Genomic DNA, 12,743 nt, shown 5'->3' on the forward strand with positions numbered 1-12,743 from the left:
GCAGAGTTTGCAAAACTGTACCTCACATGCAAAACTCTGCTTTTTTTTTTTTTTTTTTTACTGAGCCGGGATTCGAACCCCAAACCTCATGGTATTAGGCGAAGGGCAAAAATTAAAGACCACCAATTTGAGGGGTAAAAATTAAAGACCAGTGCCTTTGAAGGATAATCGTGCAAATGACCCGAGAATTCCTGGATCCACATGGCCCGAGAAATCAAGCATTACATGAACAAAAAATTACGCGCATTGTCCTTCTTATGGACTGGTCTTTAATTTTTGGCCCTCAAATTGGTGGTCTTTAAAATCAGAGAGTCGGGTTCGAATCCCAGCATAGGGCCAAAAAATAAAAAAAAATCGCAAAAAAAAAAAATAAAAAAAAATCGCAAGGCAAGATTTCATAGCAAACTATTCCTATTTGGGCAAAAGTTATACCTTAAGGCATAGTTTCTATGTAGTTCCTTTTCCGGCATAGTTTTGTAGGATAACTTAAATTCTTTAAAAACTTTGCCGAATAGGCATGGTTTGCTATGAAATCTTGCCTTGCGAATTTTTATTTTTTTTATTTACTCTGCTAGGATTCGAACCCAAAATTTCAGGAGTATTTTTGACCATTTTTTTATTACTTAAAGTAGCGAAGGCCAAAAATTAAAGAACAACCCAAAATAAGGGCAATCGTGCGAACACAGATTGGACTTCAAAGGCGCTGGTCTTTCATTTTTGACCCTCAATTGTTGGTCTTTGATTTTTATCCCTCAAATTGCTGGTCTTTAATTTTTGTCCTAATGAATGGTTGGTCTTTAACTTTTGTAGCAACCAAACTTATGCCTTTTGGAGCATAAGTTCTTTAAAAACTGAAGTCATGCCGGGCATATCTTGTGAGATATTATGATACGAAAATATAAATATATCCCCGCAATTTATTTTTGTTATGAGGGACATATATTTAAGACAGCACGAATGAGGGACAAAATTGCAAATGACCCGAAAGAAAACAAAGACCATTAGAGAAAACAAGAAAAGGAAAACAGAAACAAACATCACCACCCGTCCCTTACTTGGATTTTTTTTTTTTTTTTAATTTCTAATGGACAAAGAAAATCAAGTTTACAATATCTATTGATTTTAAAATCCCTTCTTATTCAGTTAGAGGAGATTAATAGTTTTGAATGCATAATCTTGTGGTCTTAAGTTCCCCAATATGTTTCCAGAATATTTCTTCCAGATTACATCTTCTAAAATTGACCATTGAAACAAATGTTTTAACTAGGAATCCAACACATTTCTCATCTGGTAAAAGAGAACTTGTTCCCAATAATTAAAATAAAATAAAATGTAGAATAGTCTAGCACATGAGAACTACTTTAGACATCTAAAAAGAAAATTGCTAGAAACTAAAAAAAAGCTATATTAATAATGTTGCACCTTCCATTTCTCATCTTCTACTTTATTATTGGAAAAATGAAATTGACCCTCTAAATAAAGATTGACTTCAACAAATAGATGAACTAAAACTGAAAATCTGCCCCTACTTCTGATACATTTACTGCTACCTTGGAGACCTACTAGAGAGGCACTTCCCGCAAGAAACGAACCTCAGTAAGCTCTTTGGCCTCCTACTTCTTGTTTTCAATCGTGAAAGCTGCACGGTAAACGACACTGTTAACTAATAGCTTCAAATAAATCAGTCGTCTTACTAAGTTTGCTAATAAATCAGTATTTCTTGAATGTGCAATAAGCAGCAAAAGTTGGTGCCTCTACCCTTTAAAGCCTCTAGCTCTTCCAAATCATAGAACAGAAGAAATAAGGAGGTACAAGTGGAAAATGGATTTACATCCCATTTGCACATTCACTCTATAAAGAGCATCTTCTCATTGATAAATAAGTCAAAAAAAGAAAACGTCTCTCCATCAGCATCATGCCTCAGTAGCAGCAATCTTGGCATACAGGAATATGTCACCAGTAACCAGAAAATTGCTATTTATAGCTATAGCCTGATGTTGTTTAAAGACCTTTTATATTCAAAAATTGTGGACACCTTTTACAGAAAATTGGCTGTATCGACTCCATATTATAGTTTAAACATCTCTTGCACTGCCTAAGCAATAGTTGAAACTACGAGTTGTGCAATTTCCTTGCCCATTCCCTTGGCTTTTCTTTAGGGGGAGGAGCGCAGAGGTTTTTCCTAAAAGTTGCACAACTTGCAACAGGACGGAATACTCTTGAAGCCACAGATAAGGCCAGATAATTTGCTATATCTAGGTTTGGAACTGGATTTGCAGCTTTGCATCCAAGGATGTGACCTAAAAGTCTATTAAGTAGGAGGAGAACCATGAAGTCCTCAGGTTCAAATCCCAGTAGAGACAAAAAACACTAGGTAATTTCTTTCCATCTACCTAAGCCTGAGTGGGTGGAGTTACTCGATTCCTGTGTATAGAAAGCATCTGGTGGAATAATTGAGGTGCACGCAAGCTAGCCCGGACATCGCATTTATAAAGAAAAAAGTGAAGGAAAACGGGTACACCTCTAACGTGTGCCCACAATACATCCCACCATACTCCCTTTGCCAGTCTTTCTTCTTTTTTTGGGTGTCTATAGCAAAAGGCCTGTCATCAGACTAATTTACCCCTTTGTTCATGGGACGTAACAAAATGTATCCATCGAAATTATAAGCTTAAGAGATTTTTGCTCATGGTCCATCATAACAGCTAAATGTAAGATAAGGCAGCTGCTAAGGAAGCGTCTTCATTTGACATGTTAGGAAGTGAAACATCTTCATACTTGCTTACACTTGCAACGCAAGCAAACTATGTTGATATACAACTGTCTAAGATGAGTAGAAAATATTAGAAGGACTCTTAAATGCATTAAAAAAGAAAATAGACATTTGATCTTGTTTACCTTTCGGCGGGTGACTTTTTTAGCCTTCCAACAAAGCAAGCTCCTTGATCTTGCTTCTAATCTCCTGCAAAGAAGAAATATCACATTACTACATGAGAATAGTCAAATTAGAAGTGGAACAGTTACGCCTTTTCCAACAAAAACTGAATATCAAGTAAAACCAGTTATACCTATCATAAGTCCATAAGAACTATGCATTAAAAGAGTACTATTCCAAGAAAAAAAATTCTTTTATTAAGAGGTAAAATTCCAATGGTACAAGTAATCGACATCGGATGTATTTATAAGGTTTCCAGTGGCAAAATTGCTCCAAGACAGGTTCAGACCAATGTTTTTCCAGGGATCAGCACGAAAAGATGAAGTTCTTTAAGTAGAAGGGTCGACTTTCAGCTTCATGTGGCGTTTTAAAGGAACTACTATCATATATTTTGTAATACTTGACAGAGAAGAAAATTACAAAAAGGTATTTATCAAAAAAAAAAAAAAAAGAATTACGAAAAGGTATGGAAAGACACATATAATAAATACACACGTGTTGAGAGATGTGTTCGTACAGAAACATGTTATTGCAATATTCTCAGCCTAAGTAACTCGTACAAGAAAAGGGGTCGGGGACAAAATTGAGGCCAAGTTCATAACTCGCTTGGACAATAGGCATAGATGAATGGCTTTCTGCTTTAATTCAAAGGTCATAACTTGCTTGATGTTATACTCAAAGGTCTATCTACACGTTACAAGAAGTATAGATAGCTTGTAACATTTGCTATGGGGTCTTTTAGTTGATAATTGATGACAAGACAACACTAAGTTGGATGGAGTATGTTTCTCTATCATGCGTATCTGTCAATCCACCTACCAGTGAAGGAAGAAAGGGCTGCTTCTGTTCCACATTTCAAATGATACAAATATCAAATATGCACCTTATATCTCCTCAACCAAGTAATTGATAAGGCATTCTCTAATCTTTTCAGCATCTGTAATACTGTATAAAATCAAAACACAACTTAAAGACATCGGCCTGTTTTATGCATTTTAAAGGGATATTATTTGTCTCTTCAAGCAAATGAATGTTAAAATGATTACACATCACATATACAATCAGATATATAAGTGGTAATACAAGAAAGATGGGAAAAGAGGTACATACAAATTCTCTTCTTCAAGCTTTTCAGCGATAGAAACAGCCTTGCGTTTTGACCAGCTACTTGGCTGCATACCTCCTTCTGCCTGCTGAATTACGTGAGCAAGAGATACCTTGCTCTTAACCAGGCTCAAACTCTGGCTTCTATCCCCTAATTTTCTTCGTTCAGGAATGGAGGTAGATGAATTTTTGGCAATTGACATTGTCTCTCCCGGAAAATCACTTTCTAAATTCCGCCTATCAAATCGTGTATTGCTGTCGATCTGATCATTGTGTTTCAATTCTCTTGGAGAAGCTTCCTCTTCAACTATCTCGCTATCACGTCTTACTCTTGAGTCAAGCTTTGCAAAAGCTAAACCTTCTCTATCATTTACTTGTGCTCTGCTGATTTCATCAGGACCTGCCGTTCTTCCCCCATTTCCATGAGGTGCTGACAATACAATTGGTCCAGCTCTGACATCTTTCCCGGATTCACATCTGATTTCTATTGTCACTGGGGACCCAAGAACAGACTCAAAAGCTTGTAGAATATGACCCCTGAATTTCTCAACCTTGGATTTTGTTAGATGTGAGCTGAACAGTAACTGAACAGTTGGAGCTGCAACGAAATTAACAAATTTGATGAGCACAAATAACATCTACAATGAGCATAAGCAAGTTTAACATCCTAGACATTTACAAATATATTCGCATGGTTACTATTGACCACGAAACGAATGATTACATCCAAGAAACTTCAATAGACAGGTCCTTCCAAGAAAACTCAACCCCAAATTGGTACCTGAATGAGAGAAAGGAAGCTTTTCTCCTGGATCCATCACATAATCCATCCTTGAAAGAGTGCAATCCCGTAATAGTTTACATTTTAAAATAATCAAGATCTGTTTTAAGCTAATGTTAATTGGTATACTTAAACTTAATGTACAGCATTCTGTGTTAAGCTGATCTAGTGGAGAAAACTCTTTCGGTTTTCACCGGCTAATTAAACATGCAGTTGAATTGCCTAAATTGAATCTATTTATGCAAAATTCACTAGTCATGACCATACGACATAGCTAATGAAATAATTAAGAACAATGCACTAGTCATGACCATAAGACATAGCTAAGGATGTTTGTAAGAGAATAAACAAATTATACCTGCTCCAAAGCTGACTGACGTAAGCTTCCCTTCTCGATACATAAACTCTTTTAAGCCATTTATTTCGATGTTTTCAAGCACTTCTAACCATATTTCTTCAATATCCCGGTGCAACTTACCTGTAACCTGACCACTGCTTGTTCTATTTTTATCACTAGAGACACTATAAGCTTTTTGAGTAAATACTCCAGCTCCATTATGCCCTTTTCCACCAATGCAAACCCCTTTCATCCTGGAGTCAGAGTAAATATCACCAGAACATCCAGCTTTAAAGTTTTCTACCCTAACATTGCTTTTCCTGGGTCTTTCCGTCCCTCCTTCATTGTTCAAGCCTAGTGGACTTTGAATAAAACTAGTGTCCGCTGAGGAATTGGGCAACATATACTGCTGATCTGGAGCGAGCTGCAGCAATGCAGCTGTAAGCCAGGTAAGTCTGTCATTTGACATTCTCAGCTGCTTTTCAGCTTCAGAGAGTGTTTTTAGAGCTTGACGCAGTTTTTCCATATCCTGTTTTGATACTGCAACCAAAGAATAGAGGAAAGTGAGATCAAGTTGAACTTGGGAATAATATGATTAAACTGGCATATAAAGTTCGGAAGTTCTTGTGAGAATATCTAAAGAGAATGAGAAGCCAATTAGTTAAATTGGAGGTTGTGATATAAGATTTTCTTGCAAATTATTTCACAAGCAAAGTTGATTAACTTTTAATTGGAAGACTTACAAAGGGAAATGCAATATCTATTGTCTGCGATTGTGGGCTATTACCCAGTAGTTTATCCAGTATCATATCAATCTATCAAATTATGGAGCACTTACTTGCTTGGCGTCGAAAGAACTTCCTCCGAGGCCTTTCTTTTGTGAAGTTATAGCTCCCAGCGAGTATATCAGTTATGACTGTAGCAAGTTGTGACATTAAAGCTAAGGGTTCAACACCAGATTCCATGATCTCCCTCAAATTTTTCACTGTATTGACAGTGTCTGCAGATAATGCCAAGTCTAGTAGGTCCACTAATTTCTCATCGGATATAAGTCCAACCTGTATTACCATCAAGTCACAAAAAGTTATTAAAAGGTTGAATTACATATATAATTTTAAAATTTAGCAATTAGGGAATGTATCGAAGAAGATGAAACAAAGCTAGCCTTTCTGTTGATTAGTGCGATTTTCCACAGAAGTATACATAAGTGCAAGAAGAACAAATTATAATAAAGGAGATTCCACTTCTTCATCAAAGAACATTAATTAAGTATCTCAATATTATTATCCAAAATGCAATAACCAGTCCATTAGAGGCAAGTTTGGTTTTATAGGATGCTTAAAGTACATTCAAATATGCACCTAGGCTTCTATCATATAGTTGGACAACCTGTTAAAATTCACGTCCAAGATGCCTAGTACTTCTTCGGCAGCATTGTAAACTGATATGGTAGACATATACCAAAACCTCTAACAATTAAAGACAAGATATTCTCTTACCAAAGACTAGGCTTCTTCCTGAAGTGTAAGATAATAGTTTAATTAGTCTTAGGCACCTAGCCTCCTACACGGAAAGAATCAAATAAGTTTGCGTGCAAGAAAACATCTACACCATTTGGCTAAAGCTTTTTGTATTATGAGATCAAACAGAAATTAACCGTATGCCGCCCTCTCATTGAAAGCATAGTTTAAGGTAACAAAAAAGTGAAAAGCTAAAATCTCCTTCTAACGCTGTGAAGGTCAACGTCAACTTGATAAAAAATGCAGTATGCTAAATCAAAGCATGTTTAGTAAAGATGCATTGAAGAAAGGGAGAACAAAAGAGAACATAATTCACGCACAAATTTTTAACCTTGATTTGGACATTTCATATGATTATTTACAAATCAAATAAAATTCAAGTGATATCTTGGTCAGCAAAGAAACAAGAAGTTCCTCGAGTTTTGATAAGAGAAAATGCCAGAAAACTCACCAGCTCCTGCACAAGAGGGACAGAGATTCTCTGGCCAAGCAAACTCAATTGCTCAAGAGTCATCTCAGCATCTCTCAGCGATCCATCTGATCTTGATGCAATAAGCTTGAGTGCATCCTTATCGATTTCAAGATCTTCCTTGGTTGCAATCCATTGCAAAGAATAGATGATATCTGCATCCTTTAACTTGGGGAAAAAGAATTTTTGGCACCTAGATATGATTATATGAGGCAAGACATCAAGACTTGAGGATACAAGGATGAAAACGACTCGCCTAGGAGCTCTATCGATGACCTTTAGAATAGCACTCCAACAATCAGGAGACAGCGTGTCACACTCATCAAAAATAAAAACCCTATACTGGGATGGCAGTTTGGAAACAATCATATTTTCAAGAAGATCCATCATATTCTCAAAATCAAAATTACTGACAGGACCTATTTCCCTTATATTTCGACTCCTGCCTGTATCATGTGCACTACAAGAATCACAAAAACCACAAGGCTTGGGATGCTCAATGGATTGGCAATTTAATGCCCTTGCAAATATGCGGGCACATGAGGTCTTTCCTGTTCCATGAGGCCCATAGAAAACATAAAGCAAGCCAACTTTTCTCTTAACAGCAGCATTTGAAAGAGCTTGTGCAACTAAATTCTGTCCTACCAGATCCCGGAAAGTTCTTGGCATATACTTTTGTGTTAGACTCTGGTGCCTACTATTGCCACGCCTATGAAATTTGCGTTGTTCAGCTGATCTAGCTTCTGAAGCAAGATCCGAGTCAAGTTCTTGTTTTAGTAAATTGTCAGCATAGATACCCAACTCTCCCGAATAATCATGAACCCAAGCAGGATGGTCTGAACTGCCCTGAGAATCAAGTAGTAAGGGCAACGCCTCTGCCTCAGATTTACTAGATGAACTCGAGTATTCGGACATTATTGGCATATCAGCAGCATCCCTCCCTTTTGGACCACCACCACTTCTTTTTGACCTTGGGTCAGACAACCCACAAGATAAGCTCTTACCTGCCATGTCAAGAAATGATTTCCCTCTATGATGAATCCTTGACCAGTTCCAAGGAATTCCACATCCATTGCTTGGATCTCTTGTTGCATTCTGGTTGACATACTCTTCGTAGCCGTCTTCTGCATGATATTTTTGGTGTGCTGAAGCTTGACCTAATGAATTTGAGGCCACAGACATTTCATTGTGGGCAAGAGCCTCTCTTGATGGAACAGAAGTCCGAGTTCTTCTTGCCCCACGAAACTTACGCCGTTTTCCTCTGACATTCCCACGAGTGGTTGCCTCTGTTTGCTCTGCAATTTTCTCATTATGAGCATGCCTTCCACGAGCATGAATGTGAGAAGAAGCTACCTCATCACTGTCCATTGGAACATCATTTAATTGCTCGGAGAGGGTCCTTATTCGATCATCAAGCCTCTGCCTCTCTGTTTCATTGCTAATTCTATCCCTTAGTGCAGATACCAAATCATTTCCATCATCGGGACGCCCATCCTTTTCAGCAATGAAGTCGGTTCCAAGATCCCTACGGCTTGATTCGTCTCTCCTAACTCTCCTCCTTTCTCGAACTCCACTCTTGCTACTTCGTTCACTTGGAGCCCCTGCCAGTCGCTCTGTATTATGCCTGTTAATCTCTGCAGAAGCCACTCTAGACGACGATCGGCCAGCTAAAGGAGGTGAGTTTCCAGATAAACCTCTACCATCTCTAGGCCGATCTATGCCTACAGACCGCCTACCATTGCTCACAAAAGCATCCCTTTCGCTTCTTTTAAGAAGGGCATCCGCAACTGAAGGCGAATGCCACGAGGGCGGACTTGCAGAAGGATCTCTCAAGGACCTTGACCTCTGAAGGACAACAAGGTCCCTCATAAGAGACCTATCATTCAACATTGGGCTTTGCTTATGCATGTGATTCTTCAAATGAATACAATTTGTTAAATGTATGTGATTTCGTAAATGATCACTAATGTTTCCATTTGCATCCTTAAGTATCCGGTCACGGACAGCCCTGGTCATGATCAGTACATAAATTGTTCCAAAAACGGAAATATTCTTGAATTATGGTTAGACATCAACAAATGCATCATTCTCTCCAAGTTTGTCCCAAATCTTCTCAAATATGGAAAAGTCCAACTTAAATAGGCTTCCAATTTACCAGCAATAATGACCAAATCAATCAGAGATTTACCTTCCAAAACCACCAAATAAGCCTGTCAATTACTATACACGTTCACACTAAACGCATCTCACCGTCCAGTGACAGCTAAAACTCCAAAGCAGAAAAATCTTAAACCAAATCATTAGCCATTAAAAATCCAAAACCTCCACAAACTCATAGCCAGTTTGCCACTCTTTCTTACTAGCCAACAAAGAAAACAAAGGAATAACAAAAACCCATCTCAATTAGAGCATAAAGGTTCCACCTTTACACCTAAAAACAAGAAACTGTCCACATTTAACTCAAAACAGTGGCAAAGCAGCCCACTTTTCTTCTTGAAAAAAATACCTGAATTAACCAACCAAAACTTTCAGAGCTTAGTAGAAGTAAAGGGTCACCATATATTCTAGCAAAAATGGTGAAAAAAGAAAGCAAAGTTGGAAACACTACACTCACCTGAATCAAGAGGGAACTTAGTTGCAATAGCTAAGCAAGCAAGTGACCCGTTACTATCATAAAAAGTTTTTATTTTTTTGCTTTACTTTTTCTCAGATCTCTTTTTAATCTAACCAACCATACTTTCACATGAACTTCACGAGGGGTTCTTTCAAGAAAACGACAGAAGTTGCCTCTCACCTCACAAACACAAATACACACACACACACAGAGAAGAGCATGTGCATTTGTGTATTAAGTGCTGTTTTACTCTGTGTTTTATTTTTGCAGAAATTGAGACAACCAGTTACGAGCTGAACAGAGCAGAAAATGGGTAGTGTTTATTTTTTAGCAGTACAGAGAGAGAAAGAGAAAGATTCGTGGGTGTTTGTGAAATTTTGTAAGAATAATGGGGGGCTAGAGAGAGAAAAGAAACTACTACAGAACAACATAAATGTCTATGTCTATACACTGATACACTCTATAGACACAGAGATAGAGAAAGGGAAGAATCTTGGAAATTTTGCTGAGGAATTAGGGACACTTTTGCAAGAGAAAAAAAGCAAAAAAGAGTTCATTTTTTGTTTGTTTTTAGCATTAGATAATGATGGGGAAATTTGAATTAAATGCTCCTCTCTTTTTGGATATCTTTCTTTGCTTGGGGTCTTTTGTCATGATTTTGGTTAATAATTAAATAATCATATATTTGAATCTCCAGTATATGATTATTATTATTACCAGAATTAATGGTGAATCTTTTGCTAAGAGTTTAAAAAAAAACAAATTCTGGCTAAATATTGTTATTTTTGTTTCCCTCAATCTATCAGGTAATTCGATCCATAGCAGATTTGACCAATAAATGATTATGTATGTTCAAGTAAATTCAATCTATTCCCAATAGGGATAAAGGATAGAGGTTGTTGGGGTGCATGGTGTGAGATTTAGAGTGTTACTGCTCTCTATTCTTTGAATTTTCTATTGGACTCTTCAATTATCAAGTGCCTCAAGATTGTTTTATCCTTATTCAAAAGTAATGATGATCAAGCTAATGGTATCTTTCTGATTGCGATAAACAGGTAGGCTGCTAGCTGTTAGACTAATATGCTTATTTCTTTTGCTATTATCTATCAAGTTAATACATTGTGAATTTGGCATTCCTACTCATTCAAAATTTCATAGCAATTGGTACAGTTAAACTTGAAGTTTTGATTAATTGAATTTCTTTTCAATTTCACTTCGTGACAAAGCTCCTATCTTACATAATTCTGTTAAAGTAATATTATTTACATATTACATTAACTTACAAAATTAACTTAATGGAAATATAAACTGCTTGAAACAGGAATGAACGAAAGCAAAGATACTGTGAATTCACTGCAGAACACTCAAAGGAATGTCGACCAACAAAATGCTGACAGAAATTTGCGGCGTCGTGCTAGATATGCACAAATGTCGCCTGAGAGAAAACAATTATTTTTTACCCAACTGAGAGAGAAAAGAGCCGAATTGAAAAAGCGAAAACTCCTTCATGATTCAAGTACCACAGTCTCATCTCAGGAATTTGATAGACGGGCTCCAAAAAGAAGAGACACTCAAAGGAATGTCGACCAACAAAATGTTGATAGAAATTTGCAGCGTCGTGCTAGATATACACAAATGTCGCCTGAGAGAAAACAATTATTTTTGTCCCAACTGAGAGATAAAAGAACTGAATTGAAAAAGCAAAAACTCCTTTATGATTCAAGTAGTACAGTCTCATCTCTGGAATTCAATAGCCCGCCTCCAAAAAGAAGAGATCTTCCAACTATCAGTCATTCATTGTCTCTCGAACAAGGTTAAAAAATCATACTATTATCATCATTTTCTGAAATATTTCAATACAAATTGTATTTTATATACGTATGATGTCTTCTGAACATCTTTATATATACTTATAGCTTTAATTGATCTACTCTCATTGACATTACTTTTTTGGTTTGATAGGTCGCGCTTCTTCAGCTACAAATGTACAATGAGATGAAAGAGGTGAATCGAAAAAGTGACAACTCCTTCATCCTTCAAGTGCTATAGTCTCACCTCTTGAAGTTGATAGTTGCCCTCCAAAAAGATGTGGCCTTACAATTATTAATCCTTTATTATCTCCTAAAGAAGGTTAGCAAATCGCATTGCTATCTTCCTTTTCTGAAATTTTAATTGATCTACTGTAATTGAAGTTACTTTTCCATTTAACCGGTTGTGCTTCTACAGGTACAAAGACGCCAACTACTTCAAACAAAGGAAAACGTATAGTTGATTACTTCACTATCTTTGAAGTGGGTAAGTCCAGAAGTATTAGTTTAAATATTAAGACTGTTGATTTTAATAATTTTTTATCTATGTCTAAACATTGACATTGTCGATACCAGGATCAACTTCCGATACATGTGATGCCCAAAAAAATTTAAGTTCAGTTGTTACTGCAAACAGAGGTATGCATCTATCTACTAAAATAATTTACTTCATATATTATTGGCTCTTTATGTAACATAGCTGTTATTTACTATGCACAGGTAGAAATAAGTTAGAAGTCAATTTACAAAATGATTTACTGCCAAAAGATTACGTACATTTAAAGAAAGTATCAAACTGTAAATTTTGTGGAGAAAAAAAGTTTCAATATGAATCACCAGCTTTTTGTTGTGATAATGGATCAATTAAACTGACTTCTCATGAAATGTCTGGTGAGTTATGAAATTTGTTTTTAGGTGACACTAAAGAATCTCAACATTTTCGTACCTACAGTAGAACCTACAATAATATGTTTGCATTTACATCACTTGAAGTACATTATGACAAAGAATTAGCAAAGAGAAATTGTGGCATCTATACATTTAAAGTACAAGGACAAATGTATCACTTCATTGATGATTTGATACCTTCAGGGGAAAAGGGGAAAAAGTTGCAATTACATTTCTACGATAATGAAAATGAACTAAAAAATCGAATGGCATTATCAGATAAACTT

General features: G+C 36.6%; 1 protein-coding gene across 2 annotated transcripts; it reads right to left on the reverse strand.

Moving 5' to 3' along the window:
- Nucleotides 1-1,255: 1,255 nt before the first annotated feature.
- LOC132622026 (protein STICHEL-like 4) lies at nucleotides 1,256-10,322 on the reverse strand. 2 transcript variants are annotated; one of them, XM_060336535.1, is made up of 8 exons: nucleotides 9,761-10,322; nucleotides 9,375-9,652; nucleotides 7,129-9,334; nucleotides 5,996-6,215; nucleotides 5,179-5,697; nucleotides 4,046-4,637; nucleotides 2,899-2,962; nucleotides 1,256-1,639 (listed from the first exon to the last, which is right to left on the reverse strand). In XM_060336535.1, the coding sequence occupies exons 3-8, from the start codon at nucleotides 9,160-9,162 to the stop codon at nucleotides 1,547-1,549; spliced, it is 3,522 nt and encodes a 1,173-aa protein (XP_060192518.1). In that variant the 5' UTR covers nucleotides 9,163-9,334; nucleotides 9,375-9,652; nucleotides 9,761-10,322; the 3' UTR covers nucleotides 1,256-1,546. The 2 variants fall into 2 exon arrangements, with proteins under 2 accessions (XP_060192518.1, XP_060192517.1); XM_060336534.1 differs by having other exon boundaries at nucleotides 7,129-9,652.
- Between the last annotated feature and the right edge of the window lie 2,421 nt (nucleotides 10,323-12,743).

Source organism: Lycium barbarum, chromosome 12, assembly GCF_019175385.1.
Source record: "Lycium barbarum isolate Lr01 chromosome 12, ASM1917538v2, whole genome shotgun sequence".
NCBI classification, from domain to species: Eukaryota; Viridiplantae; Streptophyta; class Magnoliopsida; order Solanales; family Solanaceae; genus Lycium; species Lycium barbarum.